The sequence below is a fragment of the Jatropha curcas genome, chromosome 9 (genome assembly GCF_041381405.1).
Source record: "Jatropha curcas cultivar XTBG-Jc1 chromosome 9, XTBG_Jcur_1.0, whole genome shotgun sequence".
Taxonomy (NCBI): domain Eukaryota; kingdom Viridiplantae; phylum Streptophyta; class Magnoliopsida; order Malpighiales; family Euphorbiaceae; genus Jatropha; species Jatropha curcas.
Genome location: NC_143159.1, coordinates 8,691,308 through 8,704,508, shown reverse-complemented (window position 1 = coordinate 8,704,508; position 13,201 = coordinate 8,691,308). Strand labels below are relative to the sequence as shown.

The window sequence follows — 13,201 nt, the reverse complement described above, 5'->3', positions numbered from 1 at the left end:
TTAAACTTCAGAAAAGTAACAACATAATACTTGCTACAGACATTCACCATTTGTGCAGTGTATGCTCAAGCATCTGCATTGATCTATTCACCTTTCAAAAAGATCCAACAGCTGATAATCACTCCTATGGACAACTTTTGTACACCTGAAACCACCCAATTTTTCCCAACTTCCCAAACTTGCAAAGATTCTCCAAGACAGCGAAACATAACGCTTTTCTCTCCATTAAAGAAAAGTATTTCTCACTATTTGGAATTTCCCACATTACCCTCTCATTTCTTCAGTTTTTAAACTTTGGTTCGCCACTATAGGTTACAGAAAGCAGTATACGATGTCGTTTCGCCACCCAAATAAAGTACGGTCACTTGAAACTTGATTTTTTTTTGTAAATTTCGTTTCCATTTTTGACCTTGTCCTGGATTTAAAATCCCAATCTACCTTGTTTTGTCTTCTCCTTTTCGAAATTAAAAAAAAATCGTCTCGCTCGCAAAGATTAGCCATTCGCGGATCAATCAAAACCTGAACCCTAATTCATTAGGGTTTTTTATGATTTTATGATCCAAAAATCTTTTTTGATCTTCTGTATTGAAATCGAATAATCTCTCTTGGAATTATTCTTTCGATCAATTCATATCGATCTATAAATACCTATAAGAAAAACCCTATTTTGCTAAATTCTGTTGCTTTTGGGATCTTTTGTTGTGATCTCTTTCTTCAATGGCTGATCAAGAGGAAGAGGACCTGAGAATGGCTTTAAGAATGAGTATGCAAAACTCACCGCCAGAACCTAAGCGAAGCAAGCCGAGAGATGCTATTGGTGCTCCTGTGGCTTCGCCGGAGGATTCTCGCAGACGCCAGAGAGAGCTTATGGCTGCGGCTGCTGAAAAAAGATTGGCTGAAAATAAAATCGCCTCTCCTTCAAAAGCCACTGATAGAGGCCCCAGTAAAAGCGTGGAGTTTGCTAAAAAGAAGGATTTTGGCTCGAGGGAGAGTAATTTAGGAAAAGAATTGTCGATTGAGGAGGCGAATCAGTTGTTCACAATGGTGTTTGGTAGTGTAGTTTCGAAGGACATTCTTGCACAATGGAGTAATCAAGGCATAAGGTAACCTTAAATGTTCCTTATGCATGATTTTATCTATATTTTTGGCAGCTGTGGAGTGAATTTTGGTAGATGAAATTAATTCAAATCACAGAAGCTGGAATTTAAATAATAATAATAATAATAATAATAATAATAATAATAATAATAATAATAATAATAATAAAATCAGTTAAAAACTTTGTGTCTCAAGTCAATTCCTTTGAGGCTAGTTGCTTCTGCTACTGAATTTGGTATTATATCACTGCGTACGGTCTGCTGTTTACATAACTATTTGATGAGAATTTGTTTGCTGCTAACAAGATTGGTAATACTTAGCTGGTGGCCATGTGCAGTAAGCAATGAAGAGGAAAAGCTTCATACAATTTATGATTTTTATAATCATAGGCTACCAAGCACCTTTTTTTTATCTGAAGAGAGTATTTTAATCCAAATTCATAAATATTCCAATACCCTTTTGCCAATATTGAATTATAGTTTGCAATCCTTAAGCCTGAAAAATATGATGCTTTCTATTTTTCTTTGTCCAACACACGGATTTCCTGTTATCAAATCAAATCATAGCAAATCAATCAAGCAAATTGCCCTAGCATTTTAGTTTTAACTTCATTGCATGTTCAACATATTGATTTTGTGCTGTATTTGAGATTCTTTTTTTCTTCAAAAAGCGAGTTGTTAAGATGAGTTCTAGTTGTTTCTATTTCTTTGATATAATGAATGTCTTCTGGCTGTTTCATTTGCATGCCGTGAATAGCTAATATTCTATTAAACGTTCCTATAGGTTTAGCCCTGATCCAGAAACATCTATGGGCCTTGTGCAGCATGAAGGTGGGCCCTGTGGCGTCTTAGCAACCATACAAGTAAAAACCCTTGATTTGTAATTATGTTGTTTTTAAGTTTTTGGTAGTAGTGCAATGTGAATTTCTAACCCATTTGTTATGTGATATTCATAATAATTGTACATTTTGCTGTCATGTGATGTGATATCACATATGCTTAACATGAGGCCTTTCTTGGTAGTTGCATAGGCTACATGCTGTTGGCACCTTTCATGTCTCAACAGGCTAGTTTGTTTTTGATATCTGACTTGGTATATTTGTATTCATGGTAAGCACCATCATGTAAACTGAGATTGAATTCATTTTGGTGTACAATTATCAATTTGGTTTAGAGATGGGGAGATGTCAACTCACACCCTCCTTGAACCCAATGGGGAATTCCCACATGCCAAAGTCAGCAAGTCAGCAGGGCTTGGGTTGGGTTTTAGCTGCATCGTTCTGTCCTGATTTTGCCCCATTTTCAAAATAAAAATTATATTTTTATATTTTAACTTTGTCTTATATAAGTGTGTGCAATGTATTTTTCTTTGAAAATATACAATCTATTTTTTAACTTTGTTCTTACTTCCTCAAATCTCAATTACTAGTATTTAAAATTTAGTATTTGTATTTATAAAATTTGTATGCAACATTCAAATCTCAATATGATCTTTAATTAATTTATAAGATTACAACCCCACTTTTTTTCTCCTCCACCCCAATATCCTGATGGGAATGGCTAGACCCAAGCCCCCCAGCCCTATTGACACAACTTTTGGCTAAATCCCACACCTTTTCTCTCTTTTGGTTCTCATTGGTTATAGGCTTATAGCTCATGTCTGACTTGCCTGTCAAATATCTTAATCCATCTTTAGAAAGCTTTTCTGGGTTCCTGACCTTTTCCTATGCCCTTCTTTTTTTATATAGATTCTTTTAGTAAAAAGCAGAAGTCAGAGAAAATAACTAACAGTGATATTTGAGCAACATACATTGCAAAAATTCATTATATTGCAAAAGTTCATTGGCTTGCACATTTCTCCAATGTGTATAAAAAAAAATCTCCAATTTTGGATGTTTGAGGTTACTATCAGATTTGAGATTGGGTAGCCTATGGTCTAGTCTGGAGTAGTCAAATAACGTCATCTCATGTAAAAGTTACATAAAAGTAGTCAACTAAACATATTAATTTCCTGTATGAACTTCTGTTGCTATTTTCAGGGTTCACTTCTAGTTGATTACTAGAGTCTAGTGTATTCATTGGACTCTTGGCTTCTAGCGAATTTCACCATAGTTCTTTTCCTTGTGGTTGTGTAATACATCACACTGGCTGTTGATTCAGTGCCCTGCATATTTAATTTAAACTGTTGTGAACTTTAGTCAAGTCCCAATATGTTGGTATGGTTTGTAAAGTTGTTCCAAAATTTTCCTTGCCAAGTGGGCTTATACTTGGTATATAACTTCTGATAAGATATTAAGAAGGTTATGTGATGCAGGAGCATGAGTTTCATGCTTCTGTAGAAATTTTCCGATTGAGTATTATTTTATATTTTAATATTTTATATTTTAGTTGAGTTTGACTTCATTCTGAATATTCAAATTCTTTTGCTGTCAGGATATACTATTTGGGAATTTATTCTAGTAGGATTTTATGTTTAATCCTTATTGTTTTTATAATTGAAAACCTTATTCTAGGCAGATTTATATGCTACATAAAGGGTGTAATGTGCTGTTTTGGATGCATGAGATTTGAGAGTTTTTGAGCAATAAAAGGACTGGTATATTGTTCTTCGTTTTCCTGATTGTGTCACCAAAAGATTCAGCCTCTTTTTTGGTTGAATTATGTTCTAGTAATTGGTTGAATTTCTTTGCAAGGACATGGATTCTCTCCTTGCCAATTCTTTTAACTTTAATTGGTTTAAAATGTTGATGAGGGCATTGCAATAGAAAACAAACTCCTAGAATTTTCTTTTTTTTATTCCATATGCTCATTCTGCTTTTTTCCTTCCTCGTATTCCTATGGGGCATTTCTTATACTTCTTTTGCCTTTTCACATGTCTGTTTTGTATATAAGTCGAATCTTGTGATTGCTTTGCACCTGTGATGTTTGATATATTGGAACTTTTTCAGTGCATGGTAAATCCTTGATAATGTGTTTCTTATTTGCCCCTTCATTGCTGCCATTGTATTTATCTCCTTTGATCTTTTTATGATGGTTTTGGTTTTGCTTGTGCTCCTTAATTCCAGAGTCCTAAGTGATGTTGCTTACAGTATTTTCTCTCTGATTGTGCAGGCATTTGTTCTCAAATACCTTCTTTTCTTTCCAGATGTATTAGGTAAAGTTGCACCAAACATGCAACAAAATTTGGGTTCTGGAACATTGAATAGAAGTCGACATGTTTCATCAAATAATTTTGGCTCTCTAGCTGAAGATGCAAAAGCAAGGTGATTAGTTCTTCATAGGAGAATACATTGTTTTCTAAAATTTTGCAAAGATGAGGCCTAGAATCCATTGAGAAATATATAACATGCATTCGGTTTTCGGTCTCAGTATAGCCCAATAACCATTTTCTATTTTGCACTTGGGAATTACTATCATGCTATTATAGATTTTCATGGTTATCTCTAAGTTGGCTGTGTTATCTCATATTTAATTGAATTCTGCTAGCAGCAGTTTGAAAGAAATGTTGGTTTTTCCAAAACTTTACGTATTTTGTGACCACTCTTTTATAATATTTCATATATTTTTAATTCATTTTCATTATTCTTCGGGTAAATATTTCTTCTCTTATTTACAGAGCCCTGGTCAGAAGCATGGGTGAGATATTGTTCCTATGTGGAAGTAATAAGCGGGCTGTAATTGTTACTTTGAATGTCATTGGCTGTGACACTGTGGGCTCTACAAAGGATGAGGTATGTTGGATTAGGACTGACATCAATGTATTCTACATTAAACATTTGGTTAATTGGAATGTTGTTATCGTGTTTCACTTATGTGTTTATATGCTGACTAGTGTTTGTAATATCTTGTAGATTATTGCAAAAGCACTCGAGGGCCTTTCAATTGAATCAGCTTCTACTCTGCAGAAAATTTTAAGAATTGAGACATACACATCCCAACCAAGTGCATTGCAGAGGCTCCAGGACATGATTCCTGTCTTCCAATCTCGAATGGGGGCACTTCTATTCCTTATTTCCGCATTGCTGTCCAGAGGATTGGTATGCCTTGTTTATATATCTGTAAAGTGCGACCTAATCATAATAGCCATCACTTTAAGGCATTAGCATACTTTTGTCAACTACTTGAATCTTGTGTGCTATGAGTTGAATGATCAGATTTAGCATGGCGTGTGCTTTTTCTTTTTCTTCTTCTTCTTCTTCTTATTCTTCTTATTCTTCTTCTTCCTTTTTTTTTTTTTTTTCTCTTCTGGTGTTGGTCAGGTATTTAATCCTTAACTGATTTGTCTAACATTTTACCTGTACTTACGTCTGCCTGTCGACTAAGCTGTTCTTCAAGTTTTATTCATGTGACTGGGTCTAATGGCCAATTGATTGAAAGAATTCACATGACTTTTCTGCATGAGGTGTTTGTGTTACTTATGAATGTAAAACTGCATTTTCTTTTCAGGATTCTGTTCAAGCTGACAGGGATGATCCCAGCCTTCCTTTAGTCACTGCACCCTTTGGGCATGCCTCACAGGTACAGTGAAGCATTTGTATTTTTGTTGTCCTCTTTCTGCATAAATGCTTAATTTTGTAATTAGTACCTTTGTATAGCAATAGCATATTTATTAATGATGTCTTTATTTTGAATGCTTGGGACAGGAAATTGTGAATCTACTGCTCTGTGGACAGGCTGTTCCTAATGTGTTTGATGGTAGAATGGATTTAGGTGGTGGCATGTGTCTAAAGGGCATATCCACAAGTGTAGAAGTTGGATTTCTTACTCTATTGGAATCCCTTAATTTCTGTAAGGTTGGTCAACATTTAAAGTGCCCTAAATGGCCAATATGGGTTGTTGGAAGTGAATCCCACTATACAGTTCTATTTGCTCTTGATACAACTGTTCAAGATGAGAATGAGCTGGAAGAAAGGGAGTCACAGATTCGGAAAGCTTTTGATGCACAAGATCAGAGTGGGGGTGGTGGTTTTATTAGTGTGGAAGGCTTCCATCAAGTCCTTAGGGAAACAAATATCAGACTTCCCACGGAGAAACTCGATCACCTTTGCAGCACAGGCTTTATCGTTTGGAGTGAGTTCTGGCAGGTCATTTTGGATCTAGACAAGAATTTGGGAGGCCTCAAGGACTCAAGTGGATTGATGGGTAAAAAGGTGTTTGACCTTTACCATTTTAATGGGATTGCAAAATCTGATTTAAATGGTAGCCACATGGCCTCTGGAAGTGAGATGCCAGTGCAGAGACCTAGGCTCACAAAACTCAGGGTTTCAGTTCCACCAAGGTGGACTCCGGAGGAATTCATGGCAGATGTGGTAGTGTCCTCTGGCTCTGGTGGAATTGAATCAACCAGCAAAGACTCTGAAGTGACAAAACCTGAACCTGCTCAACATGCACCTTTGGTGGATTGCATAAGGACACGTTGGCCCCGCGCTGTTTGCAATTGGGTAGGCGATCCTCCTAGTATTGTCTGATGCTTTTTTTCCTTCTTTTTATCTGGGATCTTTTATGGCCATAGAAGGCTCAAGAAACAATTACAAACACAACAGCAAGTGGTGCGTGCAGTCTTTATCCCTTTAGGCTTGGAAGTCAGTTTTCCTGGTTCACGTGTCCCGGCCAAGTGTGTGCAACACCATTGTCTACCGTGTATTATTGTAGCTTTCTTCTTATTCTAATTTGATTTTAATGTGAGATGGTGGGGAGAGGGATTTTGTCAAATTTTATTGATTCTCCAATGTGTAAAATCCATTCATATTTTACCTGTGTTGATTAGGGAAGTTTTCGGCAAGAGAATGTCAATCATAACTGTTTCCAGTTATTGGTGTAGAGTATTTTGTAACAGTTAAATCCTTCATTCTAGGACAGTTAAATTCTTCATCCTAGGAAAGCAAATGGATGAATCTTGTAGGGGCTTTTTACTATATGCAAAACAACATTCATAGTGCACATGGTTTGGCCTTGAGTTTTTTTTAACTGTTGGGCTTAGTTTATTCAACTCTAGTGCTTTAAAATACCCAGTTTAAACATGTTAGTATCAAGAGTGTGTGAACGGTGTGCATGCAAGAATCTATGAACAAGCCTGCACAACAGCAAACAAAATCATTGCAAAATTGAGAGCAAAAAAAATTAAATAAATAAAGAAATACAAGAAGATTTTCATGGGGCATCATCATCAAAAAGAACTTTATAAAACCGTTTTCTTTCCTCAGGATTGAACAAACGTCTGAGCTTATCACCATTATCATCTTGTTCAGGCATTTCAATGCTATTATTCTTTCTTTTCTCTGGCCTTATAGATACTATTCCTTCCTTCTTCTTCTTTTCTAGATTGATTAAACGGTGCCTCTGATTGTACTCATGAAGCCCCTCCTGCATCAAATCCCCAAATTTATCCTTCACCACAACAAGTGGATCCCTGTCGATCAATTCTGATCCATTATATGCTTCTCTAAGAAGAACAGTATAAATCTGATACTTATTCGAGACATAGAAGATACCAGGATGTTTGAGCAGCAGAACATTCAATTTTTCCGGTAAATTGAACTCTCTACTAAAATGACCTAGTTTAACAAGCGACAGCTTCTTCCATAGGGTCAGCGAAAGCAACTCATGTACTAAACCCACTGTTCTCTTCTCCATCTCTTTTGAACCCTCTGATAAATCCCTCGCATCAGCATAAGGCGAAATATAAGGTGTGGAATTAAATTCTCGAAATCTCTCCCATGACTTAACCCAAGTCGTGGGCAAAGAACATGCAAAATGGGGTTCACACCCTTTCTTTTGAGCTGATGCGTCAATTGCAGAAATTGCAAGGCCTGGATTCCACCGTACAAGCTCAATCTCCATTGAACTCCTCCTCCCACTGTGGTTAATAAGTCGAAACATATCAGGATATTTTGGTAGAATTCTGATCAAATAATCATCTGAAAACCCAAAATTTCTTTTCAGTTCATTTAGCTTAACAACATTAAGCCGTTGATTCATGCTCATCATCAACAATTTGGCTAACCGCTCGACAAATACAGGTTCCTGCATTTCTTTCACAGCTTCTTCTTCCTCCACCAAAAACATCATCCGCTTTGTTAATTGACAATAATACTCATCGTTCTCAAGATATACATCAAAACAACAAGGATACTTTTTAAGCCAATTGAGCGCTTTTCCTTGAAGATCAAGAGTCTTGAACTTTTTCTGGAGATATTTGATAGGTGCTGCATGGTTTGGGTATCTAAGGATTATGTTCTTGATTTGATTATTGACTATCCATCTACGGTTTCGTGAGAGAGCTAACTCAAGATCTGGATCTTTCTTCATGGACCAAAGTGAGAAATTTCGAAGAAGACAAATGATTGATGAAGTTGACTTCCATCTACGATCACAAACATTTAGGTTTTGGAGAAACATGCTATTAATCATCATGTGGCATTTGGTGTATCTTGTGTGTTTCCAAAGCAAGCCTGTAAAAAGCTAAAAGATTGAGAAGATAAAAGAAACAGGATCATGAAGAATATCATAACAAAATTTCTTATAGCACAAAATGCAAAAAGCAAGGGAACACTCAGGTGCTTATCGTTTTCTTATATTCAAGCAATCTGGCATTCTTTCATATCAAGTTATAACATTAAAATAAATGATACTGTACAATTTCGAAATTTTTTAATACAAATTTTAACATAAAATATCAAATGATTTGACATGGGAAGCATAACCGCAAAGAAACATATATAGCCACATTCCCTAGTTAAAACCACATACTTTGTGTGTCTCTCAAATTGAATCAGTTGTGTTGGAATATAAGCGTTAGGAGAGAAACCAAAAGCAACTGTACTGTAATTTCTCCAGGCATAACCAGCTTCTTAAAATTGAACTTTCATCTAGTTTAATGCTTCAACATGTCATCCTAATTTCAAACCCACCATATACCACAATCTAAACCCTCGGAGCCATTAACAAATTCAGATCTCTCTCTTTCTATTTCTCTGTAGCTTGAAGATGAAATTCAAATGGGAAGACATAAAAACATAATTGATTATGAAAATCTCAGAGGTACCTGCATCTTAGAGAATCAGGTCAATCTTTTCATGGTTTTTGTCATTTGATCAAAGAAATAATGTCATTTGGCAACATAAGATGAATTGGTTATTTCATTATGGGCTCGACTGGTGTCTCTTCTCTCTTGTAATAAAAAGAACATAGTTGATCTTCGATCACTCAGATGAGCAGACAAGCTGAAGACCCAAAAGAAAAAAATATTTAAAAGAAATTACATAACCACAAATCTGCATCGCTCTAATGATTGAAGCATGTTAATGACATTGAATCACCAACACTCAAAAGGGTTCTTCCTCTGCGGCAATCTAACACACTATTAAGAATATAGCAGTGTAGGGAGCTTATTAAGAATGCTGCATTAGCTAACCCATTTCATTTAATGAAGGTATTTTGCATGTTTCTCAATTTGTTTTTCGAGAAAATTGGATAATGTACCATATCTTGGATTAGTTGCCTATACGACAAAGAAGAAATTTTGCTGCTTTCACGCTTCAGCCATTGCAGTATAGCCAACAAGGCCTAATAAAATAGGAAATATAAACTCATACAAACATATCATCAAACAGGTTTAGCAGTATTAAAAACAATGAACTTAATATGCACCGCTAGGAATCAGATAAACATAACCCATTATTTAAAAGAATTGAAACCTTTCAATTTTGCCTATTTTCGAGTTATAAGACCCTAACTGGATGCTGTTTTTGAAATTGGTATCAACCTATTCAGGTCCCTTCTCCATCTCAATTTTCCTTCTTTACAAAGAAAAGATAGTATAATTCAATAGGAATTGTATCAAAAGTAGATAAATAAATAACTAAAATTATGGGCTTTTAAAAAAAAGAATTAAAAAAAAATACGAGAAAAGATGAGCATCTGGAGTCTGGAGAAGTGTGGATTAATTTCTGGGTATTTAAATATCTGAATCCGATCAATTGGTGGATGCATAAATTTCTTTTACCTGTATAAGGCATCATTATAAATAAATAAAAAAGAAATAAAAGTAAAAATAAAAATAGAAGCGCCAAGAACATATCCACAATCCAAAATAATTCCAGCTAAAAGAAACGAAAGACGAATTAGATAGTCCAAAAAATCGAAAATTTTGACAAATTCATGCTTGTTAACGGCGCACACACCTGATATGAAATAGCCTCTATCACAATCTCTCAAATTTCAACCTCTTTATTCTTCTGGCAATGTTTTTTCTTCCAACCTGAAACAATCATTTATTGTAAAGTTGGATTTGGAATTAGCGAAGCTACCTCATCTCGCAGTTGTAGCCTTCTAGGAGCTGGCATCTTCGTTAGAACCCAGTACATTCCCAGATTCTCTGATCTCTTCGTTCTTAAGGCTATTTGGAGCTGAAACGAGGTCACCAATTACATTCTTAAAACTTTTCTTTTTCTTACTATTTGCTTCATTGATATATGCATCTTTTGTCTATCCGCCAACTGCTTGTAGGAATTTGCGAGAGGAGCGGTGTGGAGAGAGAGAGAGAGAGAGAGAGAGAGAGAGAGAAGAGAAATTGCTTACAGAATGTAACCTACGTTAAAGTAATTAAATAATTGGAAAATTACATTACAGTTCAAGTAGTTTGCGAAACACAGTTCATGTATTCCTATATTTTTATAAATATTTCAATTTTCCTTTTTTATTTTTCTTCCCTTATACTATTAGGTTTTTTATGTAATTTTTTATTTTTTCTGTTAAATCAATTAGAAAAATAAAAATTATAGGGGAGATATTATAATTTTAATATAGATATTATAATTTTACTATCAGTACGGGGTCTCTGTAGTTTGAAAATAAAATCAGTCTATCATTATATTTTTAAAAATATATTAAAAAATGTGACAAAGGAAATCGAAGTTCAAAATGAAAAAAAAGAGGTTCTGTTGAGATTATCAAAAATTGTATAATTTTTGAGTTAGTTAACTACCTTTTAAATTGTCATTTCATAAGTTACCTAACGGAAAAATACAAAAATTGAACGGAATGATCTAATAGTATAATGAAAGTAAAATATTGAGAAAAATTAATTTATTTAAAAACTATAAGAATTGACTAACTGTATTTATTAAACTACAGGGATGGTATTGTAATTTTTTTAAATAATTGAATAATGATTTCATAATTTCTTTTTCAGAATTGGCATTTTATTATTGGTTTAGTTTATACATTCGTCCACCTAAGAATTTCTCTAACTCCAGTGAGCATTTTAATCTCATTTCTCATTGTAATACTACACATTGCTCTGCTTTGAGAAAATCAAGAATATTAATTATTTTTTGATTTTATTTTTATTAAATACAATAATTACTATGTACAATTTCTTAACATCTATCTTATCACCTTTCTTTTTTTTCTTTCTCTTTTAACTTTAACAGCAAATTAATGATGAAAATTTTATTAAAATTATCTATATAATATATAAACGCAGAGCAGTTTGCATTATATAAAAGGTCTTTGAAATTGCCAAGTGTGAGGAGGATTAGAAGGGACCAACAAGTTTGATTAATTATTAAAAATTAAAAAAACCAAAAATAGGAGCAGAAGGGATCAATAATTAAATTTTAGCCAACAATTAATTAAATAAGTAATACATTAATATTTCAACTAAATGAATAATCATTTATAATAAATTATAAATATAAAATAAAAAAATTAATTTCTTATTTCAATGAAAAAAATAAATTTAAAAAAAAACACTTCATTTTTATTGATAATAAAAAAAACTTTAATTGATTAACTTTGTGTATGGGGTAGTCTCATATAACAGGAGCTAAGTTGCACGAACACAGGATACGAGATACAGAAACATACAGATACAATAATTTTTAAAAAGTAGGACATCCACACACTTAAGATACATTGCACTAAATAAATAATACATTAATATTTCAAATAAATAAACAATCAATTATAATAAACTATAAACATAAAATTAAAAAAATTAATTTCTTATTTCAAAGATTCAGAAATAAATTTAAAAAAAAAAAAACATTGGTTGATTAGCTTATGTATTGAGCAGTCTCATAATCCAAGAATTAGGTTGTACGGATACGGGATATGAGATACAGAAACATATGAGATACTACAATTTTTGAAAAAGATATGATATCTACACGCTCTAAACACAATATGCTAAATAAGTAATATTAATATTTCAAATAAATAAACAATCATTTATAATAAATCATAAACCTAAAACAAAAAATACTTAATTTCTTAATTCAACGATAAAAAATAAATTAAAAAAAATTCATTTTTTATTGGTAATAAAAAAAATCTTGTTTAATTAGCTTGATGTATGAAGTTGTCTCATGTACCAGGAGTTAGGTTGCACGGACATGGAGCACGAGATACGGAAATATAAGAGATACGATAATTTTTAAAAAAAGTAGGATATCTACGCTCTTAAAACATACTACACTAAATAAGTAATATATTAATATTTCAAATAAATAAATATTCATTTATAATAAATCATGAAGATAAAATATACTTGATTTCTTATTTCAATGACACAAAAATAAATTAAAAAAAAAACACTTCATTTTTTATTCGTAATAAGAAAAAATCTTTGTTGATTGGCTTATTGTATGGAGTAGTCTCATATACCAAGAGTTAGATTGGACGGACACGGGACACGAGATACGAAAATATATGATACACAATAATTTTTAAAAAATTTAGAACATACATACACTTAGTTCAAATCTTTGTTGATTAGCTTGATGTATGGAGTAGTTTCATATACCAAGAGTTAAGCTGCACGGACACAGGACACGAGATACGGAAATATACGGGACACAATAATTTTAAAAAAATGTAGAACATACATATACTTAGTACACATTATACTAAATAAGTAATGCATTAATATTTCAAATAAATAAACAATCATTTATAATAAATTATAACCACAAAATAAAAAATACTTTATTTTTTATTTCAATGACACAAAAACTAATTTAAAAAAAATACTTCTTTTTTATCGGTAATAAAAAGAAACCTCCGTTGATTAGTTTAGTGTATGGAGTAGTCTCATATACTAA

General features: G+C 33.2%; 2 protein-coding genes across 8 annotated transcripts; one reads left to right on the top strand and one right to left on the bottom strand.

Moving 5' to 3' along the window:
• The first annotated feature begins 441 nt into the window (after positions 1 to 441).
• LOC105629117 (ubiquitin interaction motif-containing protein) lies at positions 442 to 7,037 on the top strand. The gene is made up of 7 exons (XM_012210633.4): positions 442 to 1,103; positions 1,882 to 1,960; positions 4,209 to 4,360; positions 4,714 to 4,828; positions 4,949 to 5,134; positions 5,544 to 5,615; positions 5,741 to 7,037. The coding sequence occupies exons 1-7, from the start codon at positions 718 to 720 to the stop codon at positions 6,563 to 6,565; spliced, it is 1,815 nt and encodes a 604-aa protein (XP_012066023.1). The 5' UTR covers positions 442 to 717; the 3' UTR covers positions 6,566 to 7,037.
• Positions 7,038 to 7,201: 164 nt separating this feature from the next.
• On the bottom strand, positions 7,202 to 10,697 carry LOC105629118 (Ubiquitin carboxyl-terminal hydrolase family protein). 7 transcript variants are annotated; one of them, XM_020677368.3, is made up of 4 exons: positions 10,280 to 10,697; positions 10,001 to 10,101; positions 9,794 to 9,895; positions 7,202 to 8,548 (listed from the first exon to the last, which is right to left on the bottom strand). In XM_020677368.3, the coding sequence occupies exon 4, from the start codon at positions 8,508 to 8,510 to the stop codon at positions 7,248 to 7,250; it is 1,263 nt and encodes a 420-aa protein (XP_020533027.1). In that variant the 5' UTR covers positions 8,511 to 8,548; positions 9,794 to 9,895; positions 10,001 to 10,101; positions 10,280 to 10,697; the 3' UTR covers positions 7,202 to 7,247. The 7 variants fall into 7 exon arrangements, with proteins under 7 accessions (XP_020533027.1, XP_020533028.1, XP_012066024.1 ...); XM_020677369.3 differs by lacking the exon at positions 10,001 to 10,101; XM_012210634.4 differs by lacking the exons at positions 9,794 to 9,895; positions 10,001 to 10,101 and adding an exon at positions 9,142 to 9,319 and having other exon boundaries at positions 7,202 to 8,558.
• Between the last annotated feature and the right edge of the window lie 2,504 nt (positions 10,698 to 13,201).